General features: G+C 45.8%; 2 protein-coding genes across 3 annotated transcripts; one reads left to right on the top strand and one right to left on the bottom strand.

The window, feature by feature from the left end:
* Nucleotides 1-5: 5 nt before the first annotated feature.
* Nucleotides 6-14,193, top strand: mtrex (Mtr4 exosome RNA helicase). Its single transcript, XM_076158425.1, has 27 exons — nucleotides 6-161; nucleotides 763-897; nucleotides 1,043-1,109; nucleotides 1,212-1,274; nucleotides 1,404-1,516; nucleotides 2,306-2,480; nucleotides 2,564-2,654; nucleotides 2,756-2,880; nucleotides 3,119-3,217; nucleotides 3,327-3,441; nucleotides 3,538-3,669; nucleotides 5,892-5,971; nucleotides 6,329-6,439; nucleotides 6,599-6,700; nucleotides 7,938-8,063; nucleotides 8,448-8,598; nucleotides 8,722-8,894; nucleotides 9,019-9,087; nucleotides 9,174-9,299; nucleotides 9,413-9,523; nucleotides 9,607-9,795; nucleotides 10,884-11,047; nucleotides 11,288-11,393; nucleotides 12,529-12,585; nucleotides 12,672-12,834; nucleotides 13,256-13,360; nucleotides 13,474-14,193. Exons 1-27 carry the CDS (start codon nucleotides 61-63, stop codon nucleotides 13,524-13,526), a joined length of 3,102 nt encoding a protein of 1,033 aa, XP_076014540.1. The 5' UTR covers nucleotides 6-60; the 3' UTR covers nucleotides 13,527-14,193.
* On the bottom strand, nucleotides 14,045-24,079 carry plpp1a (phospholipid phosphatase 1a). Of its 2 annotated transcripts, none has more exons than XM_076158429.1 (6): nucleotides 23,496-24,079; nucleotides 18,861-19,012; nucleotides 17,721-18,004; nucleotides 16,237-16,294; nucleotides 15,552-15,728; nucleotides 14,045-15,459 (listed from the first exon to the last, which is right to left on the bottom strand). In XM_076158429.1, exons 1-6 carry the CDS (start codon nucleotides 23,551-23,553, stop codon nucleotides 15,340-15,342), a joined length of 849 nt encoding a protein of 282 aa, XP_076014544.1. In that variant the 5' UTR covers nucleotides 23,554-24,079; the 3' UTR covers nucleotides 14,045-15,339. The 2 variants fall into 2 exon arrangements, with proteins under 2 accessions (XP_076014544.1, XP_076014543.1); XM_076158428.1 differs by lacking the exon at nucleotides 18,861-19,012 and adding an exon at nucleotides 20,425-20,579 and having other exon boundaries at nucleotides 23,496-24,066.
* Between the last annotated feature and the right edge of the window lie 806 nt (nucleotides 24,080-24,885).

The following is a 24,885-nucleotide window of genomic DNA, read 5'->3' on the forward strand; positions in this document are numbered from 1 at the left end:
ACCCGGAAGTAATACCGCTCAAACGCATGTTGTATTGTGGGGAGGGCAGCCCTAACAATCATGGCAGACGCATTTGGTGATGGATTATTTAGCGTGTTTGATGACGACCAACCAACTACCGCCAGCAAAAAGTTACCTGGTTCTGCGGGAACAGAATTGGGGTAAAATTTGCATTTGAAGTTTATAAAATTTACTCAAAAATAGTAAAGACGCGCGTGCTCGGAGAGTGCTAACCGGCTAGCTAGCTTGTAATTTTCAACACGAGTTCACTTATTTACATTTTCTAATACATTTGCACTTATTTATGATTTATTTTGTTGTGTTGTAATACGTTATGCCCACTGGGGCAGTGTAATGTTGAGTGTAATGATAAGTGGGCTTGCAGAAACAGGTCTTTAAATTGTGTGCGAGTAGCGTAAGTTCAATTCTTGTTTATTCTTCTTATTCGACAAGGACAGACGTAGAAGGACTTTCGCGTGGTGCAGCACACTATAAAAGCACTAAAATAAAACAATAAAATAAAACAAACAAGATAAATGGAATGACTGTAGTAAAATAAGGTAAATGAAGTGACCACATGTGCACCATAAAGTGTAAACAGGGACTTTTGCGAAGAGTTAGTGGGTTCGGTCATTTAGTTATGAACAGTATGTACGGATGATAATTGTGGTTACATTATTGCAGTTTACATCTCTGGGTGTGTGTGGATATGTAAAGTTGTGTTCATTCAGCCACTGTGTGTCTGTTTGTTTCCTCAAACAGGAGAGACGCAGTTCAAAATGGGAACGACAAGGATGCAGGTCCGTCGGCCAGGGCCAAGAGGGAAGCAGACAGCGATGGAGCAGAGGAGCCGGCGTTTGGGAAGAAACCCCGGCAAGAGGTCTCCAACGACCTAAAGTGAGAAGAAGCCTGAATGCTGCAGTGCTGATGACAAACATCTCAAGCTTTACACAATATGACAAAAAGCTCAACATAACACAATGGATCATATTGAGTCTTATTAGCTGAACTGCAGCTGAATGCCGTTTTATTTATCTTGCAGTCTTTCAGAACTGATTCCTCAAGTAAAGGTGGAGCAAGTAGATACTGTGGAAGGTTGCTCCCATGAGGTAAACAAAACAGAAGAAATTCATCAACATAAGCTTGATTTGTTTCATTTCTTTTCATCTCCATTAAGTTCTGCTGTTGAAACATCTCTCCCTCTCCAACAGGTTGCTATCCCTGTTGGCGATGAATACAAACCGCTGAAACCTCGAGTGGGGAAAGCAGCCAAGGTGAGCTTTGAAAATGTTTCCTTACATGTGGTAATAATGTAGTTTATTTAAAAATAGTAGAATGTTGTCATGTGCATGTGTGATGTATGATTAAATGTTTATTTTTGTTGTTGCTTCTTTGCTGTGCAGGAGTATCCTTTCGTCCTCGACCCCTTCCAGCGTGAGGCCCTCTTATGCATCGATAACAACCAGTCCGTGCTCGTGTCCGCACACACCTCCGCCGGCAAGACTGTCTGTGCTGAGTGAGTATCATGAGAAAATATTGTGTTATTTATGAGATTGTTCATGCTTTTTGTCTTGTTGATTCAAAATGACTGCGTTGTCTGGAGCTGCCTGGCACTCAGTTTATGGGCCAGTAATTGAACTGTGAATGTTCTTTCCTGTTGGCTTCTTCAAGACCGCTGTCGCTAAAATCTAAAAACAAAATCTATTTAAATGTAATAATGACACCGTCCATTAAACGCCCCTGCAGTAACATGACCTGTGCTGTGACATCATTTCATCAAGGATTGTGTGTGTAAATAATGTTATTAACAACTGTGACATCATTTAGGATGATGTCATCCATTCATGTCTACAATCTACCTCTGCTATAATTTGCATAATTTGGATCTTCCAAATTAATCACAATGTACAAATGTAAATGACAATATATAACAATATAATGGTGCTCGCCGCAGCTCTGGACAATGAGACGCAAACACACACACACACACACAGTCACACACAGACACACACAGACACAAGTGCCGCTCTCCAATTAAAGTAGTAGGCTGAGAAGAATGTAGGAGGACAGTGTGACCTCGAGGCTGTTCCGAGAGAGCCTGTCGAAGTTGAGGAAGACACAGAACCCCTAACTGCTCTTGATGTGCACAGTGTGCCTCTGCCCTCAGTGTATGAATGCGTGAATGTGAGGTCATTGGAAAGCACTTTGGATTAAGGTTTAATCTAAGTACAGTCCATTTACAATACAGAAGGTTAGAAAGAAAGGAATAAATGGAAAATTTCACTGGAGCGTCTTTTCCTTGCAGATATGCCATTGCACTTGCCCTCAAGGAGAAGCAGAGAGTGATCTTCACCAGCCCCATCAAAGCCCTGTCCAACCAGAAGTACAGAGAGATGTATGATGAGTTCCAGGATGTCGGGCTGATGACTGGTGATGTCACCATCAACCCCACTGCCTCCTGCCTTGTCATGACAACAGAGGTAAGACTTATTTGGTCCGACAGTGGTTTGGGGATATTTGACTGAATGTCAGAGGTTGTGACACAATCTTGTTTTTCATCCAGATCCTGAGGAGTATGTTGTACCGAGGCTCGGAGATCATGAGGGAAGTGGCGTGGGTTATCTTTGACGAGATCCATTACATGAGAGACGCAGGTGTGTGCGGAACCCAAACAGTACAGACACAAATTTTGAATAGCACACGATCAGGACCCTGCATGGGAGCACGGTTACTAACTAATCCCTTTGTCTTTCAGAGCGCGGTGTCGTCTGGGAGGAGACCATCATCCTTCTTCCTGACAACGTTCACCATGTGTTCCTGTCAGCCACCATCCCCAATGCTAGACAGTTTGCTGAGTGGATTTGTCACTTACATAAGCAGGTCGGCTGAGCTCAAACTTTCAATACAACAGCGTAAACAGATTTTATTGGAAACAAAGATGTTCAACCCCTTTTACATTTCTGATGCATTACATTCTTTATATTTGTTGAATTGTTTTATATGGTTAAGTGTCCGTGTTATTTTCTCCTTCTTCTCCAACACATAGGTGAGTCAAATTGTACTTTTTTGTCATTTTATTTCACCTAATCAAGTATTAATCTGCCATCTCTTCCTGAAGCCGTGCCATGTGGTGTACACAGACTACCGTCCCACTCCACTGCAGCACTACATCTTCCCAGCAGGTGGCGATGGACTCCACTTGGTGGTGGATGAGAATGTAAGGACCAACTGCAATCTGGTTTCATCCTCTCACAAGCACATGCATCCATTTGGACTAATCCATACATGATGCATGATATCTGCTTAATACATGTGCTGTTCCCCAGGGCGACTTCAGAGAAGACAACTTCAACACTGCCATGCAGGTGCTGAGAGATGCAGGGGATTCTGGGAGTAGCACTGGGGGCAAGTGGGATCCGAGACGAAAAGGTGGAACTAAAGGTTTGTGTGTGTTTTCAAGGCTAAACAACATGGTGTCTGTGTCTTCAATTGGGTTATGTGTGCGTTTGTTTGTTCACGCATTTACCATTCCCCCAGGTCCATCCAGCGTGTTCAAGATAGTGAAGATGATCATGGAGAGGAACTTCCAGCCTGTCATCATTTTCAGCTTCAGTAAGAAAGAGTGTGAGGCCTACGCCCTGCAGGTGTCCAAACTGGACTTCAACGGCGGTATGTGTCCCAACTAATACATGACACAGACATATTTTAAATAGTACAGGGCCACTACGTGTAAATGCTGGCAGATTAGATGCCAGCAAATTCACTCAGAAGCTCATTGTAATGTTCATTCATAAAAATATTTGTGTGGGAGTTGCAACTTGTTGTTGTTGTTGTAGATGAGGATCTATTGCTGCTATGTGGACTTAAACAACCTGAGTAAAACACGTATAGACATTTGTTTGTGACACTTCATTGCACAACTAACCTTTTCTCTAATGTCAACTCTGTGGATAATGATCATCCATTGAGTGAGGAGGAAGGACGGCTTAAGGCTTAATCACTGTGTGATTCGATCACAATGCAGACAACATCCGGTTAATGAGGATGCATGTTGATTCAAGATATACATGACAAGTATCGTCATTAACCCGATACCAGATGCCATATGGGAGTTAAAAGAGGCCTAAAACCAATCTACTTCTATGTGATCCATCTTTTGGCTGCAATCACTGTCATTACACAATCTTGTTTTTTTTAGAGAGAGCGAGAGCGAGCACAGATTAGTTGTGCAATAAAATGCCAAAACAAATACGTTTCGTCTCCAAAGGCTGAGAGAGCAGAGGAGTTGAAATCAAGCAAGAGAAGCAAATCACAAAAACGCTTGAAAGTAAATCTGACAAAATCCTCCCCACTCAGCGAATGCCATGAATGCATCGTCATGTGCCAGCACAGCTGCTGCTGCTGCTGCTGGTTGGTCCCAATGATTAATTGATGAGCTGCGTTATGCGGGTGGAGCTCTGCCTGATTGGAGGTAATCCAGTTGTAGATTGATCTGGGCTGGTATGATCCGTCCACTTGAGGCTTCTGCCAGTGACAGAACATGCTTATAAGGTCTGGTTTGGTAGCACTTTGCTTTGTTGTGCAGAGATTGAGACATTCTTCTAAATCAGAGCGTTTGTTTTCCTGCTTAGCTCTTCCATCGCTCAAGCCTTTTTCTATTAGCGCTGCCAAATTATGCGTCAATGCCAAAAAATCACAAACAAACGGCAAACGACAAATGGGACAGCTGAGAGTTGGAAAGACCAGTGGCACATTTTGATGATGAGTGCAGCACATCATGCCCTGGTTTAAAGACTGTCAAGAGACACCACTCAGTAACTCATAAAGCCTCACGTTCAAGTCTTTTTATTTCTCCATTTAAACTGTTTCTGAACACTCTTACTGGAGGCGAGATAGTGCGTGTGAGACTCAGTGTGTGAGCCACGTGTCTCATCTGGTTCTCCTATTTCTTGGTCAGCCACCGTCCGCCTACCCCCGGGCCCACTCCTTCCCCTCCATCTTTTCCACTTTCTATGCTTTCTTCATATCTTTCCCTCTGCTCGGCATGCTGAGTGCCCCCCCCTTCCCCCGACCCCCACCCCTGCATGCTGTGACAAATACTTTCTGCACTGTGTGTGTGTGTGTCACAGTCAGGGGACAAAAGTTGATGAGGTGCAGACATTCTGTAGCACAGCAGTATGTTCTGTTCTGACAAAACCAAATATATCAACAAATACAGATCAGTTTTCTGTACTTTTTTGGCAAATGGTATCGGTGGCTTTCTGTTGAGAGCGGCTGTATCTTTATATCATCTAACAGGCAGAGTGCAGGTTGTGAGTGCTTATATCTGATATAGCTGACTTACTGACCCATGTAAGCCCCAGACTAAATATGGTCTAAAATAAGGACTAATATAGGCACAATCAGAAGGTCCGTCTCAGAATAGCCTTATGAAGAAATGTAGACCTGTGACTAAGCTGCCACATGGGTCAACCAGGCAGACGGTCACTGACAATGATGGCAGAGGCGCATTCATACTCGGACTGCTGCAATTGAGGGTTTGTCAAAAAAATGTGGCATTTTTCCATTTTAAATCAGCTTTAAAGAGAAGTCTGTAATCAATTTCATCACTAAGATATTTGTAAGTACCGTGGAAAGTATCTGAGTTAAATAATGCTACAGAAATAACCAGAAACACATTTGTGGAGCCTTAAAACCTCATCAAATCCAAAGTGGACACAGAATGCAGCAGCATCATTCACCCTCTGTCATCTACACCTCCTTTCCTGTTGTCCCATAGTCAGTAAACGCAGCACGAGAAGGTGAAAACGTAGGGGTTTGTTGAGGACATTTTAAAAATGTTTTCACCTGCTGAATTCAGGCGGCGGTTGAACTGTTTTTGTGTTTTCCAGATGAGGAGAAACGACTGGTGGAGGAAGTGTTCAACAACGCGGTGGACTGTCTCTCAGATGAAGACAAAAAGCTGCCTCAGGTGAGAGGAATCCTGCTCTTCCCCACAGCTCCTCTGATGTTTTTGTTTCTAAGCGTCCAACCTGTACTTACCCACCCACCATTTTCACCTCGTAAAGCGCCTCGCCGTTTCATCTCCTGAGACAGTTAGAGCCAGAGTCTACATATACGTATACCGCACGATGTCAGCTACGGCTCAAACGCTGAACTCGTGTTAGTGTAATTATGACTCAATCGACCGCTACTACTGAGAACATGGCCAAAAACAAAAATGCATTTCCACCCACGCATATGGCGAGATGCTTCTATGTTTCACACACTTCTTGTCCGTCAGCATCAAGCCTACGAATCCTAATCTTCTCTCGTGGGCGTCACACAGGTGGAGCACGTCCTGCCGCTGTTGAAGAGGGGGATCGGGATTCACCACGGAGGTCTGCTGCCCATCCTGAAAGAGACCATTGAGATCCTTTTCTCTGAAGGCCTGCTCAAGGTAACAGGGCTATTTCTGCATTTATGTGCCTAGTTTGACACGACTGAGATAATAAGATAAATGTAATGAGATCAAAATTGCATCGTCTGGAGTTTGTAACAACAAAACATTGACACGCTGAATTGATTAACGCTTTCATGCTGGTCTTTGTCTATCCAGGCCCTGTTTGCCACTGAGACGTTTGCAATGGGCATCAACATGCCAGCGCGCACCGTGCTCTTCACCAGCGCACGCAAGTTCGACGGCAAGAATCACCGCTTTGTAAGAGCACACACACACACACACACACACACACTCACACACACTCACACTCACACTCACTCACTCTTAATCTCACATTTACATGTATTTCCAAAGGCACTGGGAGAGTCGGCAGGGACAGATGGCAGATCGTTCTCTCGCCCTACATTGTTGTTCTCTGTGTTTTAGGGAACTGTACTGTTCGTGCTTCATGCTCATAGATGAAATATGAATCCCTCTTTATTCAATGTAAATGGATGCTGAAAGGCAACATTTCCCCGATTTAGCTCAGTTAATGGATGTGTGTGTGTGTGTGTGTGTGTGTGTGTGTGTGTGTGTGTGTGTGTGTATTGGTCCCAGTTCACACATAGTACATTATGACTGAGCTCAAATTTATCAAATGCGAAAACACAGCGAGCCCCTTTAAACAGCCACAGTTCCCTGAGTGCAGCGTGTTTTACAGTGTGTGGCTCTGAAGCCTTTATAAGGGCTCCAAGTCCCCGCAGCTCCAATCGCCACATAAACAGCCACGTATTGTTTATAAGAGCTGAGGGATGTGGACCGTGCTGCCGTCACTTAGCAGCACCCTTCATCCTCACTTCATACACATGGAACACACACACACACGCGCGCGCACGCACACACGGAAAGGCTTGAGGAGAATGCGAGGAAGAAGGAAACTGCCCTCCAAGTGGTTCATCAGGAACATCTGCTGCCTCGGATGGTGCCAAAGCTCCACGCAGGCACTCGCGAGTTTCAACACACAAGCTCTCTTTCATTCCACACTGTGTTCCTGTTCAAGAGCCCATCGCATAGCAGGAACGAAGAGAAAATTGGATCAATTCAGCGCAAAAGATCACCCGATTGTCCTTTTTTTCCCCTTTGTACCGTCCAAAGACCTGTAAAGATGTGGGTTTGATCACAGCTGTGTGGGAAATGTGGAAAAATGACTTTGCTCTCTTCCTCACTAGACGGTTGCATCATAGAGATTTCTATATTGGAATGCAGATACTTGGCTTGGCTTACAGCAGAAATGCCTCATATTTTTCCCTAAAACATTTGGTTAAAGTCTGACTCGCACGTGCACCCAGAATTCCTCCATCACTGACATTTACTGCCCATGAGGCGATGTTTAAACGCTGATCGTTCAAGCATCTCTTGTAAATCAAAGGCTGTTGGTCAGAATAACACACACATTTGATTGGGCTAATGAAGTTCTTTGATTTGTAATGTGGTATATGTGCTTCACTTGCTCCAGATAACGTCAGGTGAGTACATCCAGATGTCCGGACGTGCTGGAAGGAGAGGAATGGACGAGCGGGGCATTGTTATCTTCATGGTGGACGAGAAGATGAGCCCCGCTGTGGGGAAACAGCTACTCAAGGTACTGAGCCCGTCACTCTGCTCTGCTCCTGAGAGCTCCCATACCAGCTACTAAATCATCTGTCGTCTCTTAAGCAAACACATTTACCACTATTGTTTCCATAAGGATTTATTTCAGGTTGTCAGACGAGGCGCTCCATTACATGTGACAACACGCATTCGCAGGGATCGCCTTGACACATTTAAAGCCGCGTCGGCCGGGTTGCGAAAGAGGCGCTGTAAATGTAAAAGCACCGGCTGACATCGTTACAGCTGCCCGCTAGGTGTGCTGGATGAAGCTGCCTCCCACACAGCTGTGGTTACGTGTCAGAGGGGCCGATATCCCTCTCCCGCTTGTGTTTTCCTTCCACAAAATGCTGAATATTAAGGAGCGCCATCATTGCAGGGCACGGCCGACCCTCTGAACAGCGCCTTCCATCTGACCTACAACATGGTGCTCAACCTGCTGCGCGTGGAGGAGATCAACCCGGAGTACATGCTGGAGAAATCCTTCTACCAGTTCCAGCACTACAGGGCTTTACCTGGCGTAGTGGAGAGTAAGCATCTGTCTGTGTAGCATGGTGGAACAAATCTGATTGAACTGACATCGACTTAGACTACTACGATCAGAATGAAGGAATGGACGTGGTGCGACGATGTTTGCGTGCTTCTTTGTGCAGAGATAAAGAAGTTGGAGGAGCAGTACCACGCTATCGAGATCCCCAACGAAGAGAGCGTGGTGACGTACTTCAAGATCAGACAGCAGCTGGCCAAACTGGGCAAAGAGATACAAGAGTTTGTCCACAAGCCCAAATACTGCTTGCCCTTTTTGCAGCCCGGACGACTTGTCAAGGTAGGAACACGCACACACAAAAACACACACACACACACACACACACACACACACACACACACACACACACACACACACACACACACACACATATTCCTTAATGGCTATTTTTCTGATCCCACAGGTGAAGAATGAGGAGCTGGACTTTGGCTGGGGTGTCGTTGTTAACTTTTGCAAGAAGTCTAATGTAAAGGTATATATGTTTGTGTCACATCCTCACGTCGGTGCACATCAATGTGTTCAGACGCCGTTGTGACTCATCTGCATGTCCTCATCCAGGCCACCACAGACTCCGACCCGCTGTACGCCGTAGAAGTTTTGGTCCACTGCAGCAAAGACAGCGTGAAGAATTTTGCAACAGAGGCGGCCAAACCTGCCGCTCCAGGAGAGACGGGAGAGATGCAGGTGTGTGCCACAAACAAACAAACGCACACACACATACACACCCCATCATGTGCCAAAACAGTGACGACAGCATACACGTCTGAAATCTGAATCTATGTGATGTGTCTGTCCAGGTGGTCCCAGTCATGCTTCACCTCCTGACCTCTATCAGCTCTGTTCGTCTCTACATCCCCAAAGACCTGAGACCCTTTGACAACAGGCAGCTCATGCTCAAGTCTATACAGGTATAACACGTGGCATCTTACAGAGTTTTTGGCCTGGAAAGATCTTTAAAAAGACTCTAAATGTAGTTGTTACTTTGTCTCAGGAGGTGCAGAAGCGTTTCCCGGACGGCGTCCCTCTGTTGGACCCGGTGGACGACATGGGCATCAAAGACCCAGCGCTGAAGAAGGTCATCCAGAAGGTCGAGGCCTTTGAGCACCGCATGTATTCGCACACCCTGCACAGTGACCCCAACTTGGAAACCGTCTATTCTCTTTGCGAGAAGAAAGCGCTGGTGAGAAACGTGTGGGTGTGTGTGTGTGTGTGCGTGTGTGCGTACGTGTGTACGTGCTCACTACTGCCTGAGAGCTAAACCGCTAAATGTCAAACCTCACTGCAAAACATGTGTTTGCAGTCGGTGGGGTTTATTTTTTATGTATCTAATCAAATCTTCTGCCTTTGTTGTGTAACAATTGTCGACCTTTCAGTGTGTTTAGCTGCTGCGGCCAAATATACTCACACAGACAAATGCAGGAAGGGAGCGCGGCCATTATTTCAGTTCCCCTCATTCATACGTCAGCCGGCACGGCACCTCCCCTCCTCCACGCTGAAAGACACTCAACACAGCCTATCTCACTTTTTGGCAATGGAATCCACATCTACTTTTATTTTCTGCCCCATCGTGTTTCTCCAAAGCGCGGCCTTAAGTGTATACAGCGTAAACAGGATTACTGCGTTTGATAGGCCAAGTGTAAGGATTGACCTGCTCTTCTATTAGTGGCCATCTAATCCCCGGATGACCGCGTGAAGCTGAATCCTCTGTGTCGTCTCTCCAGCAGCAGCACACGTCAAAGCTCTCCATTCACAACGCTCCCTCTAATTTGTTTAACAAATCAGCCTGCGGCATCAAACCGACTCAGCTCTGGCTCGGATTCACACAACAACTGCAGTTAGAGAAGAGCTACAGAGAGTTAACATGACAAGCATTTCATATAATGTAGCCTCAAGCGAGACCAGATTGATAATACTTGGCTCTTTTTGCGTCATCACGCGTGTCAAAAATGTGGCTACAGAGCAGCAATTTCGTCTCTGGGAGAACGAATAGTGTATTGCTTTTAGGATCTCCTTGTGCTTAGGGTTTGTTTCTTTGGCACTGAAGTGTGTTGTCATGTTTAAGCGTAAAGATTTAAGTGGATAAGGGGCAGCACTGAGGGCAGGTTAACAGGCAGATTACTGTCTGTGTCATTACGACCCCATGTTTTCAAAGTAGCACAGCTGGCGGCTCCTCCAAGACGTTTAACAGTTCGAAAGACAGTAAAAGTTCCAGAAGTCGCTTTGGGCTTTTCCGGTGGGGTTTTGTACCAACTTGTGTTTGTGTGTCAGATCGCGGCAGATGTCAAGACAGCCAAGCGCGAGCTGAAGAAGGCGCAGACCGTTCTGCAGATGGACAAACTCAAGTGCAGGAAGAGAGTCCTGCGCCGCCTCGGCTTCGCCAGCCCGTCTGACGTCATCGAGATGAAAGGACGAGTGGCCTGTGAAATCAGCAGGTGGGCCAGAGTAAAGCAGACCACACACACGCACACATACATAAAGCTGCTCAACCTGTTTGGGTGCTTTGCTGAATACAGGGTATCAGATTTCACAGAGGAAGTGTGAGTCTTGTCAGGGCTGTGAAGTGAAGTGTATGTTGTACTTTGACATCCAGTCATGATTAATGTTTACAGTAGTATCTGTGGTATGATATATGATGTCATCTATTAATTGACTGTGTGAATGACTTGTTCCAGTGCTGACGAGCTGCTGCTAACAGAGATGGTGTTCAACGGGCTCTTCAACGATCTGACCGCCGAACAAGCCACTGCGCTGCTGTCCTGCTTTGTCTTCCAGGAGAATGTACGCATCCACACACACACACACACACACACACACACACACACACACACACACGTCCTGTATTGCTATGCAAACACAACAGCAGTTGGTCTCAGTTCTTTGACAGACCGGATGCCTGGAGGAGAGAAAGTAAGAACTTGAAACACACACATGCACAATTGCACACAGGGCAACGAACCAGAGAAATTTTGGACAGAGGCCAAGGTTGGACAGTGGGAGAGAGGATTTACAGATGGAAATGTGTTCTGTTCTGAGCCAAAGGAAAGCTTTGTTAAAGCATCGGATCCTAGATTGCCTCATTGGAAGAACAGGCTTCATTAGGCAACACAAACACACTTTAAACTCAGGGCTCTGTTTGGGTTGCAGTGCTTGGAGAGATGGCAAAGAATGCATCTGTGAGGTAAATGGAATGGGACTGTTTGTACCGTTTGTAGAATTCAGGGAATCAAGGTGTGTGTGTGTGTGTGTGTGTGTGTGTGTGTGTGTGTGTGTGTGTGTGTGTGTGTGTGTGTGTGTGTGTGTGTGTGTGTGTGTGTGTGTGTGTGTGTGTGTGTGTGTGTGTGTGTGTGTGTGTGTGTGTGTGTGTGTGTGCAGCTGCCTGTCATTTAACAGCACCTGCTACTAGTTTAGCTTAGTTCAACAGGAACCATTTGAATCTGTGTGTTTTCTGTTCAATGTACACATTCTGAGGGGTTTCAGCCGTGTGTCTGGTTTCAGTTCTCTAGTCTGGACTGAGTTGATGGTTTCAATGACACAATACTACAGTCTTCATGTTAGTACTAGAGTTAGTTAGTAGAAGAAACCCGCTCCCTAACCCCAGTGACCCTCAGTGTTACTGTGTCATGCATGAGGAATGAGGAAAGAACCCTTAGGTCATGCTGTGACATGTCGGGGATGTTCAAAAATGGAACGTTTCTGCAATTTCCTTATATTGGGAAGTAAAAGCGGAACATGTCGGTCTGGTGTCAGGATTCAACTGACAACTTAGGCCACAGTTGTCAGCTGTCCGTTTGTCAGAAACACACACACGCATGCATGTATGAAATTGAATCTATCTTTCCATCCAACCATCTGGAGTTTGGAACATAGATGACAAATGTCACTACTTGACTTTCACAACTGCTTCACCCTCCAGGCCAGCGAGATGCCCAAACTGACGGAACAGCTCGCCGCTCCGCTGAGACAAATGCAGGTAAGAGTAAAATAATCCTAACATTAATTGTAAAAGAAGAAATCTGAAATTGGGTTGTAAATCAAGGCTGCTGCTGCTCTCTTCAGGAGTGTGCAAAGCGCATCGCCAAAGTGTCTGCAGACGCCAAGCTGGATGTGGACGAGGAGACGTACCTAGGCCAGTTCAAGCCCCACCTCATGGACGTGGTCTTTGCCTGGGCCAACGGTGCCACATTCGCTCAGATCTGCAAGATGACGGACGTCTTTGAAGGTGCGGTTGGATCTGTTGTAGTCCAGTTAAGATTGGAGGGAGGCAAATACCAGGAAATCTGTGAAGTTTTCAGAAAGAGTCACCTTCACCTTTGAGTTCTGTGAAAGGCTTTCTAATTCATCCACTATGAACCATAAATCACCCTGTTCAAAGTTCCTATCTCTCCCCATATTTTATTCCTCCGACTCCCATCAATGTCCTCAGCAGTAAAATATTAAGAGGTCATAATAATAAGGAAGTAACGCTGGGTTTAATCTTTTAAGGGAGTAGTATTAGTTGTTCTTGTGTGTGTTGGCAAAGGAAGGAGAGGAAAGAATTGAGAAATCAAATCTATTTCCAGAAGTGTAGATAAAGACCCCCCCCCCCCTTTTAGTTAAGTTGCACAAATCTACATACAGTTTCCTTCATTGTGTTTGTGTAGGCAGCATCATCCGCTGCATGCGACGCCTGGAGGAGGTGCTGAGACAAATGTGCTCGGCAGCCAAGGCCATCGGCAACACAGAACTGGAGAATAAGTTTGCCGAAGGTAAGAAGCCGCACGACACGCCTGGAAACAGCACGCCCACCAAAACACTATTTGTACATTTATGGAATTACATTTAATCCTTTGTAGCTAAATTTCATTTCCTCTCTCTGCAGCAATAACTAAGATCAAGAGAGACATCGTCTTTGCAGCCAGTCTCTACCTATAACCTGACAACCTGTTGGCCAGCAGCTACTAGAAGAAAATGGCCTCTTTTGACTGTGAGGTATCAAAACCCAACCATCTGTCCCCTTCCTGTCAGGCGCCGTTGTTTTTTTTAAATATTTCTTCCCTAGTTTTGTTAAATCCTTTCTAGTCGGGAATGTAATTTATTAGACCATCATATCTTCCTCTGAGCAAATTCCCTCATCACTTCTTTCTCAATTCCACCAACATCCTGCTGAATCATGTTCTCCAGGAGACCCTGGGTGGAAACCAGTTTCCACATAGCATGCAGGCTGCCAAAGCTCTCAAGTGGCGTGTATCACGTATGAGCCAGTTGCACCATAATGGAATGATCTAATTTGCAGATGAAGGTAATGGAGGCCTTTTCTTCCCACTGTGAGGCGATTATGGCCAGAATACATTGAACACTTCATGCTTTATTTCACCTCCATACCAGGCGGTGCATCATATCACACACACATGACACAGACGTCCTCATTTTAAGTGATGGCTTTTATGATATAATGCATCAAACACCTTTTATTTCTGTTAATAAGCAAAATGGCTTTGGTTTTCCTGATTTTCTAATTTCAGACATTTGTACATATTTGGAACAATTTTCAATAAAAGTCTGTATTGTGATTTTGTTTTTACATACAGATTATACAAAAGCATGTTGTCTGTTGGCTTGTACATCTCATCTGTTATGATAGTTCTTAGATACACAGGAAGCTGTGCTAGCAGCAGTGGCAGTCCAGCAAAGGCAACATGGGACTTAGACTGACCATCTCTAGTCTCCAGCTCTCTAACCAAACACCAGTAGAGTCAAGCTCCTTCATGGTGACGGGGTTAGATGGTTGAAGAATAAGACGACAGCAGCAGTGACCTGGAGTCAACGGCTCCAACGACTTGGCTTAGGCCCCCCCCGGTACACTTTAAAAGACACGAGAGGACAGACAGGCAAAGACGTCTGAGAACACTGTGTAGCCCTTAAGAGCTGTCTTGTCTTTCCTACATCTGATACCTCCCTCAAGGCTGTGACGGGACCAAGATGGTATCATTGGTGGATTCTGAGCTGGACTGGTTTGGAGTTGTTACAGCCTGAGGGAGGTTTCAGAAGTCAGAGGGACAGGAAACATTCAGAACCTTAGAACACACGTACTACTGGGCTCAGCACATTGTAGCTATGAGAACAACCCTTTAAATGGGGGGGCCAACGGCAAAACAGGCTCAGCCCACTCGGCCAAATATCTTAATGCTGGAATTTGACCTACAACCGGTTGTAAATCAGCACCTTGAGCCATGTCTCCAGGTCAGGAAAGCACAAAGCAAGATTACATTCACAGGTTCAACCCTCCTCCTCTCTCTCTCTCCCTCACACAGCAGTGGTCAGACCCTTTAGTGGGTGCATGCAGTTAAATCTTCCCACAGGCTCAGTAGATACAGGCTAGATATAGTTCTCCTGATTACTCCCTAAAGTACATATATTTTCACTTAGGGACATGTAAAAACAAAAAAAGTGTAAGCTTCTCTCGCCAAGTTTCCCTCAAAAATGGAGAAATGGCGGGCGAGACAACAGCTCGCCTGAAATGATAAACGTCTCTAGGATTGGATCAAGTCTGAGGTGAGGCGTCCAAAGCTTTAGTTCCTCTCCGGATGCAAGCTCGTCCTCCAGCGGACACGAAGGGAGCGAGGACAGTGGAGCGTCTTTACAACGGCGCTCCATGCTGTGTATCCATGCAGGGTGTTCAGGTGAGAGACTTGGGACGCGGGGGTTGTGTGCGTTTGGACCGCGCATCCTCCTTTTTGGGTTGAGCTTAGTTGGGACTCTCAAAGTGGTTTCCGTTAGTCGGGGTCTCCTGCAGGGTGGTGTGGGGGATGTCCTCTTCTTTCTGAGGCGCCACAGGCTTCTTGAAGAAGTCGGACACGAAGAAGACCTGCAGAGACGGGGAATAAAAGCAGATGCTTGCTTTTGGATGGTGCTTGCAATGTTTTATCCTGATAGTCACATCACAGCGATGACACTCACCACCAGCATGGCCATGATGGCGCCCTGCAGCAGGCCCGTCAACACGTCGCTCCAGTGGTGCTTGTAATCTGAAACCCGCGACAGCCCCGTGTACACTGAGGCGGCGATGAGGAAGAACTGGATGGTGGGTCGGAGCAGCCGGGCCCACTCCGCCTGGAGCCTCGCCTGCAGGTAGAGCTGGGACACAAACCCGGGGGGGGGGGAGGAGGAAATGTCACGCACTTTAACCACATAACGTAATTGCAGCCACGCCTCATCACTTCATCTTACATTTATGCCGTAATCAAAGAGAAGGTTTTGTATCAACCGAAACAGAGTGTCTGTCATAGAAAACAAGTGTAGCTGCTTTGTCCAGATTCCTTTCTGTTACCACAACCTAACCTCCGCCTTCCCCTGGAGGGAAATGTGGCTGCTGATTCAGGTGTTTGTACCTTCAGACAGAAGCGTGAGGTGAGCTGTTATCTGCTGGTGGCAGGACTTTGTCATTGTGACTATTTCTATCTGCTGGTGTTCCAAAACACTTAAAGACGCTGTTATCTTCGGAGCAAAGGCAGCGTTTATGATAACAGAAGCATGAGGTCGCTGGCCAAAAACTGATTTCAAGGGCATGTTAAGTGTCCTTTTAGACACGCTGTTTTGATTGATTTTGATAGCTAATCAATAAGTAACCAATTCTGATACTTACAGCCAGGAACAGCATGCAGTACATGGAAAAAGAGGAGTGGCCGGAGTAAAAGGAGAGCCTGGAACACAGAGAGAGAGAGGCATGGATCAACACTTTGGTATGAGCTCAATGGGTGCACAACAAACACAAAATTGGCTTTGATGTTGACTGACGTGTGCATGTGTGTGTTTCTAGGAGGCGTTCAAGAGAAACGGACAGCCATGACCACACTAACGCACACACACACACCGACTCACACTTTGAAATTTGAGAATCCACCGAGCCCCATTGCGAAGCCGAAACACAATTGCAGGTCTAGGCAGCAGCTTAAGGCCGGAGCTCTGTAACTGGTTTACTCTTTGTTGTGTGTTGTAATAACGCCACAGGTGAGGCTCCGGTCTCATTTCTGCAACCTCTGTCCGGTGTCTGGGCCATTTCACTGCACAGCGTCCCATCATTTACCTTTCACCAAAGCACCAGAGCAGTGTATCTTCTTTCTTAAACTATGATTTGAGCAATGATCTTATTCTCAAGCCTCCCATCAGGCTTTATGTTTTCATAATACACACACACGCTCTGGCTCTTCTCCCAGAGGAAGCTAAGTGACGGCTCGCCTTACAGTAAGCCGATCCTGGCTGCTCTGCCCTGACCTGCTCTCGTCTCCTCTCCTGCTGCTTTTCTATGCTCCAGTAATGACTGCTAGACCAAAGCGAGCGCACGCAGACAGAGCCTGGACGGTAACCTGGCCCGAGAGTCCTTTCATCACCTTTAAAAGTGCTTAATAGTGTTGTTTTTTGTAATTGCAGGGGTTTTTCTGTGTCCAGGAAGCGACAGCCGCAGTGTGCCACACCCTGGGACATTTACAGTAGATAACCCAGAGGTCGCTGGGGGGGCAGAGGGTGGGCACACCCATCGCCCACCATGGTGCCAAGACTCCAAACTGTTATGTCCATTAGCAGCTTCACATGGGCCATTTATTTAGTCTCTGACCTTTGTGTGTGCGTGCGGCTGCGGTTGAAAGATTGAGGTCGGTGTCAAATGTCAGCCGAGTGAAACAAATGGCTTCACATTTGCCGACGTGTTCGTGCAGATCAGAGCAGCAGTGGCACTGCGGTCCGTACGCCCTGACAATGCTGATGTCACCCTTTAAAAACTCTGCTTCTGTAATTATCGCCGCTGCGATCAGATGTGGAGATCCTCTCCTCCCTCTGCACTTCCTTCTGCTCCGAGCTGATAAGAGAAACCAGTTTTACATTACCGTTGATATTGTTCAAAGCCCCCCTTTGGTCGACTCGTGTGTAAAGAATCTTTAGAGGCCGAGGGAGCAGAACTTTGATGCTTTTATGTGATGGACGAAAAAAAGGAGTCAAGAGCTTCTGCAACCGTTCTGTTATGATTCCTGCTCTTCCACCTTTAACCTTCAGGATAGAGTGAGATTCCGAGCCTGTATCTCTCTCGATGCAGCTCATGTGTAAGCGTCCATGTCGGCGTGTGTGTCCATTCACCTGCCCTCGTTGACCATCTTCTTGTCTCCTTTGCAGACGAAGTCCTCGATGTAACCCCCTGCTGTGCAGTTAATGAGCCCCCAGTCCGGGCTGCACACATCCAGGAAGTGCGGCCGGAGGCGCCCGATGGAATACTTGGCTATGTCGGTCAGCGACTGACTCATGGCGGCGCCAAACAGGAAGGTGCCGACGGCTTTGTAAACGCAGGCGATGTAGCTGTTGCTTGGAGAAGACTTGGATCGGATGCGGTTTAGGTGAACGGAGAGGCACTCGCCGATAATCATCTGTGAGGGGACGAGAGGGGGCAAAGGTCAAGGCAGGAATGTGAGAGGAATGACACTCAAAACACATGTGGATCTCAAATATACAGCATGAAACCAAGTCAAATGAACTGTTCTACTCATCCTCAACATTCTAAGTACAGGGACATTTGTGTGTAAGTGGAACTATGAGGAGCGTTTAAATACAGAGTCCTTCAAAGTATGTAAGAGAGGAAGAGGAAGCAGCCACTTAAAATCAGCCAAATGTCTTCGCTTTGATGTTTGATGTCTCCTAAATATAGATTTCTTTCGCCTCCAGTCTAGTTAATATTGCCAGTAAACTATGTGTCTCCCCGGGTCCTCAAGGCAAACCGGTGCTGTGGGTGTGTGATAGCGTGAGAGTGTGATGTACCCGCAAGTGACTCATCTGTGGATTCCTTTCGCTACGAGGAGTGTGTGTGTGTGTGTGTGTGTGTGTGTGTGTGTGTGTGTGTGTGTGTGTGTGTGTGTGTGTGTGTGTGTGTGTGTGTGTGTGTGTGTGTGTGTGTGTGTGTGTGTGTGTGTGTGTGTGTGTGTGTGTGTGTGTGTGTGTGTGTGTGTGTGTGTGTGTGTATTTCACTCAAACTGTCTACGTTTTAATTCAGTCTTTTTCGCAAGCGGGGATTTTGAATCTTTGTTCTCTCCTGGATCCTAATGTCCAGTTAGCAGGTTATCATGTCCAGTTAATGGCAGTGGCAGCTAATGCAAGCTATTCAAAGCATGTTAGTGCCATTCTAATGTATGAATATAGCATTTCTGCAGACAGACAGACAGACAGACAAAGGGATTAAGTACGAGAGTGAACTAAGGTGAGAACAGAAATCAAAACAGATGCACTTACAGTGAGTATTGTGACGGGAATCATTACGCCGCCTAACAACTGATAGGAAATGGTGTCTTCTTTAAGCGGGTACTTGATTGAATCGTCATTACAGAAAAAGCCTCGGCGGAAAGGTTTGTGTCGAGCTGTGAGTATAACAAACGGGAGTCCAGCTAGCAGCAGTGAGACAGAGAGAGAGAGAGAAAAACAAAAAGACAGGAGATGATCAGGTTATGAGACCATGCCAGATGGACCCCTACCCATGATGCAGCACTGCGTCAGCGCTAAAAAGGAAGGGTTTAGTCAAGGGGTTAGACAGGACGATTAGTCAGGCCTTCTCCTTTGCTTATGGACAGGCAAAGGGAGGGAAGCAGACGGCGGGAGCATCCTCGCTCTCATCCCTCTCGCTGATGAAGAAAGGCTGAGGTGGGTGGGAGACCTGAGCACTGGCCTCTCTCTCTCTACGAGTGTGTGTGTGTACCTGTTCGATCAGGGCTTGTGTTTCTGTCCCGCTGATTGAATTCTGGCTCACAGGCCCAAGCTGTCCTGAAGTCAGTCTGCTCTAAGGTGACCCACACACACATTTCCTCATGCGCTCCCTCTCAATCTCACTCACTCCTTTTTGGCGAGGCCGCGCACTTTCCCTCTTCCTCTTAACTCCCCTCTATGCTCCCATCGCTCTGCACTTCACTCATCTGCTGCTGTCTTCCTCCAAATGGACGCAACGTTTGGAAAAAGTCACAACGTGTGGGTTTCTGACTGCGTAAGTAAACACGGAACACTGATACCACAAAGCGGGGGGAACAGAAAACTGTCTAAAGCATAAACGTGCAAGCAAGCAAGCAAGCAAACACCAACACACCAGCGAGTGTGTGTGTCTTCTCCAAATACAATCTGTGCTGAATTACAATCTGCAGCGAGTTAAAGTGATCACCCCATTCCGGGGGCTATTTTGGGAGCAGAGGGACAGGGGACTGAGCCTGTGTTGCGTTGCGTGTCTGTCGGCTGCAGCCATCTGACATTTTTTAAGAGTGAGAAGTCGAGATTAAATTAGAAACACGAGATTTGGGGCGTTTAAGAGTTTGCATGTGTTCTCGATCACTGCAGCCTTAGTTACATTAGGTGATTAGAGTTGATTACATTAGTGTGTGTGTGTGTGTGTGTGTCTCAGGGTTACGAGCTGGATGTTAAGCACCGAGCTCCCTGTTGACATTCAGGATCTTCATCAACCGTCTACACTCTTAGATGACTTATTACCTTGTGGCGATAACTTAACTCTTTAGTCACGAGATTCCATTTGATTTGCTTTTAAGTGGACATTCTCCTCCTCTGCCTCTAGCTTCATGCAGCAACATCTCCAATACTGCCACAGACCTTACACAACCCTCACTGGGGCAAAGACTGAAGAGCAGAGCCACTTTGAATCTCAGTGGCAGATAGCTGAGTTGTAACATTGTAACAGCCAAACTCTCTCCCTGCTGATTGGCCTAAATGTAGCCTCAGGAATGAGCTTTCATGTGCTCTGACCAACACTAGTGTGTCTCTAGTCATGACCAACCTGCTGTAACTGCTACACTCTACTTACAACGCTAATGGGCAGGGTGAAGCCCACAGTGTAGAGCACCGTGGAGGTGACGGTGCTGTTGTGGAAGGGGTACTTGATGCTGTCGTCGTTACAGAAAAAGCCCCTCTGGTAGGGGCGGAGCTTACCCAGGTTAAAGGCCGCCAGAGGCAAGCCGCCTGTGGACGAAGAGATCAGGGAGTTCAAAGGGTTAAAACAACACAGTGCGAAGAAGAGACGCCGCTTGAGTCACATGACTGCGGGGTCAAACGTTTACTGAATGAGCAAAGAGATGGACAATCATAGCAGAACAGTAAATATGGGAATAAGTAAACGTATGGCAAATGTGAGATACATTGTTGAGCAGACACAAATGAGAGATCCCAACCTTTCCACCAGTCCAGTTCAAGCGATACTCCCAAGCGTTTACAATAATGAATGATTTTTGGGGGTTAATCATGTCTGAAATGGAAGTAAAAGCATTCTGGAGATATTTGCTGACATTAAGTTAAGAAACCATGTCAGCAGTCAGAACCCTGAGCCATTTCAAAAGTCTTCATTCAGTGCTCTCTTTCCTTACGAATGTGTTTGATCTCATCCCCATCTCTCAGGTATTTCATGGCACCAGATGTGAACTGATACCAGAAGGTAGGATACAAACGTTTCTGATAAAAAGCTGAACACATTAGTATACAACTTAATAAGAACATTTGGAGAAGCTTTTAATCAGCTTTGGATGTGTTCTGCAGGTCTATGGGGTTTCATTATTCACACTTTGGGTAGAATGGTGAACTGGTATGTGCGTTGAATAACAAATATCACCCAAAAATGCTCCAGTGATGACGGTGACATAGTTTGGATGTAAGTTTGCCCCAGAATCATGACATTTTGTAACATGGTGGGTGTATCGCGCTAAGGCTGAGTCTGAGCAAAGAGTCAGGCTGAGGTCATACTCTGTGCAGCATGATGTATGTATAGGCTTAACATAGTAACAACACATGACCTCATCATAGCAGAAAATAATGTTATCTGCAGTCAGGAGGACAGCTAAGCACTCCCTATAGATTAAACACCATAAAGATAACACACAGTACCCGGTTGGCTTTGACAGTCCAAAGTCTGAGTGCAGTGCTGCTGTCACTTCACTGATTCATCGTCCCTGATGGGAAAGTGAATGGGTGACAGTGACGCCTCTGTTTCTGCACAGCGGCACGTTCACAAGTGGCACCATGTGCTCAAGACACACACACACACAGACGCCAAACACGCCAGCCTATTTCTGTTACCCAGCTGTTTATTTGGGTGTCAGCTGTGCCACCCTAGACTGACTGCTGCCCGGCTACAACAGCTGGAAATGCAAGCAACACACACACACACACACACACACACACACACACACACACACACACACACACACACACACACACACACACACACACACACACACACACACACACACACACACACACACACACACACACACACAGAGAGAGAGACCAAAGCAGCGCTCACCCAGTACAACAGTACAAATACACAAACATTGTCCTCTTCCAATAAATATATGATTGTAGTCTTCTCAGCTCAACAACCACACACACACACACACACACACACACACACACACACACAGAGACCAAAGCAGCGCTCACCCAGTACAACAGTACAAATACACAAACATTGTCCTCTTCCAATAAATATATGATTGTAGTCTTCTCAGCTCAACAACCACATGTAGTCGGTTGCATAAGTAAAACAGAACACACACATATAGCCCAGACGATCCCTGCTGCATGCACACTGCAACAATAAAACCCTTCACTTAGTTTGAACATTCCTCAAGCCACAAGTTCAAGCTTCCAATATTTGCGTGTGTGTTTATTAATGTAGTTGTGCAGGAGTGAAACACACTGAACGCTGAAAACAGATGAATGGTTAGAAGTCATCACTCAGACAAACGGCAGACTGAGCTGGTTGTACTACAGCTGTTCATCCTGCTCAGCCTGTTCATAATGTTAAATAAATGGTTTGCATTGGGAGTTCTGCAGGAAAGTGTTGTGGTTTCCTAAGTTTGCAGACAGTGGGAGGGAAATTTACCTTAATGAGTCACGGAACCTTGCAGTCATTCATCACAGGGTTTAAATATCAGTCCAGCCCCATGATCGCTCCAGATTCATTGATTGATACATTGAAATATTTAACGACCAGCATCAACATCCACTTAAGCTTTGGAACAATGGTTTATGTGACAGCAGGTAACTGGAGCTGATGCTGATCATAGATCGCTCAGGCTGATGGTTTTAGGCTTTAGGCTGAGAGAAGGCCTGTAGTTATTCAACCATGACAGATGGCTGGGTGCAGGTACATTGTTATACAACAGAATGTAAACATAACATCATAAATCCATCCAATATCATTTGCATTGGTGAGACGGGTTATGTCAGGTACTGTAATTGTAAACCATTGTTGACTCATCCATCAATTAACCACTTTTGCAGGTTCTATCTTGTCATTTTTTGAGAATTTACTGTGTTATTTCTCAGTAAATTGGCTCAATTTTGTTGATTTAACTGTTTGTCCTTACACATACATCGAAAAATAATCTAGGTCTCGATAATAGCATTAGAACCAGGCCTACTTTAATCCATAACGGACCCTTACACACACACACAACAGACATTGTTTGTAATTAGATAACATTACGTCATTGTAATGTCATAAGATGCCAGTCTGGAATAATTCATTCAAAGGGAAATAGAACAGGCAGAACACGCTACACTAGCTCGTTGTATATATGTGATGGAATAAAGAGAATATTTATTTCTTAATTCGTTAACGTAAACATTTCAAGACTAGCAGAACTATACTACAGCTAAAGACAAATGACATCACATTGGCAGCGTTTGGTTGGTATTATTAACATGAAAATCCACTATATGAATCAAGAGTGAATGACTTGGGTCCGGAGGTCTAGAGAAGCAAACACCGCTCCCCTCACGTGATAACGAGCTGTTTAAACCCGCAATCAGTGAGAATAACTGGGCACATATGTGTTTTTAAATCAATAACAGCAATACTAATAGTGTTTGATTACATACCCAGGACCAGGCAGGCCAGGTCGAGCAGAATAAACGGGATCCCTCTAGTCTCGAACATGTTTGCTCTCGTCTCTGTCTCCCTCTGTCCTCTGTCTGTCCGCGTCCTCGCCTGTAATAATCACAGTGATGCTCCTCCTTGGGACGTCGCTATTGTTTCCGACGAAGAATGAGATCAGCAGAATAGCAGCGAATTACATTTAAAAAACACCCCCATACACGTCAAGATGTCTACGCCCTCGGTGCAAACTCCAGCCTCCGCGACACCAGCGAAAGCACGTTTCAGGAGTAAAAATGTAGAATGTAGCCGCTGTCGCTGTTGAGAAGCTGTGAGCAGTCGCAGAGCGAATGTCTCCGCTGGTCAATCATGGTGTTACAACCCGTTTTTGTGAATTTGAAATTATGAAACTAAATAAATCGCGCTCCGTCACAGGGGATCGGTCATTTGGACGGACACCTGCCCGGTCCAGGCGGTGTAAAGCGCTGACAGACTGGCAGTTTGCCGACCGTGTAGCCCCCACAGGCGCCGCTCCCAGGACGAGTGCTACCAGCAGGCCTGCTGCTGCCTTCGCTTGCTATCGGAAATGTCGTAAATGCGAACTTTACGTGCGATTCCAGGAAAAGTTGACTGTTTTAAGAATTATTTAGGGGCCCAAGCACGAATTGTTGGATTCCCATTGTTTTTGCTCGGATATATATTAAGATTTTTGTTTCTTTTCGCTAGAATTGCCCTAAAAATGATTCCGCGATCCAAACGGCGCGACTTGTAAATGTGAAATATTGGAGGGTAATTGAAGGAGCCATGGAGACACCTGACAACCATGAGGTGGCGCCATAACGAAGCAAAACTCATAATAGTTAATAACTTGCTAACCAACAGGCCAATTTGGTATTTTATTTCTTTGGAATGTCCTCTTAAACAATATAAAAATAATAAAAAGTAAAGCTCAGCATCTCACCTTCTCCGTGGAGGGTTATAAACAACTGACTTCCTTATTTTTTTATTTTTGTTTAAGTATTGACGGAATGAACTATAAGTATATATTCTTTTTTTACTCGGTCATTATGATTACACTCTTGGAGACTACATTCCACTGAGCTCAACCAATTTTGAAGTCCAACTTTACAAAAATGCCATTTTGCACTTACTGCCACCTAGAGGTGGCATGTCATCCTCTGTTGCAAGAGCGAGTGAGAAAGAAAGACTGCAAACTGAAATCAATTCAATACTGTAGCACAATACCGGTAATATCACTGACAAACATAAAACTGTATTTCATGAGTTAGTCTTTCCCACACTGTGAAGAGTGCCTCACCACAGCCATTTTTCTTCTTCTTTCTTTCTTTTTTCTCTCCCCCCCCCCCCCCCCCCCCTCTTTGTGTATAAAAAAAC

This window comes from Genypterus blacodes, unplaced genomic scaffold (genome assembly GCF_046128005.1).
Source record: "Genypterus blacodes isolate CSIRO-AG114 ecotype Tasmania unplaced genomic scaffold, CSIRO-AGI_Gbla_v1 ptg000077l_1, whole genome shotgun sequence".
Classification (NCBI taxonomy): Eukaryota; Metazoa; Chordata; class Actinopteri; order Ophidiiformes; family Ophidiidae; genus Genypterus; species Genypterus blacodes.

What these genes read in the sequence shown, in the direction of transcription:
- plpp1a (XM_076158428.1), bottom strand. Translation starts at nt 23,553, where the DNA reads ATGTTCGAGACTAGAGGGATCCCGTTTATTCTGCTCGACCTGGCCTGC. An exon ending in ACTGCATGCTGTTCCTGGCT is followed by an intron (nt 15,729 to 16,236) that starts GTAAGTATCAGA and finishes TTTGTGTCCCAG; the next exon opens with CTCTACCTGCAGGCGAGGCT. An exon ending in CCATCATGGCCATGCTGGTG is followed by an intron (nt 15,460 to 15,551) that starts GTGAGTGTCATC and finishes CCGTCTCTGCAG; the next exon opens with GTCTTCTTCGTGTCCGACTT.
- mtrex (XM_076158425.1), top strand. Translation starts at nt 61, where the DNA reads ATGGCAGACGCATTTGGTGATGGATTATTTAGCGTGTTTGATGACGAC. An exon ending in TTTACCTGGCGTAGTGGAGA is followed by an intron (nt 8,599 to 8,721) that starts GTAAGCATCTGT and finishes TTCTTTGTGCAG; the next exon opens with AGATAAAGAAGTTGGAGGAG. An exon ending in GTGGCCTGTGAAATCAGCAG is followed by an intron (nt 11,048 to 11,287) that starts GTGGGCCAGAGT and finishes GACTTGTTCCAG; the next exon opens with TGCTGACGAGCTGCTGCTAA.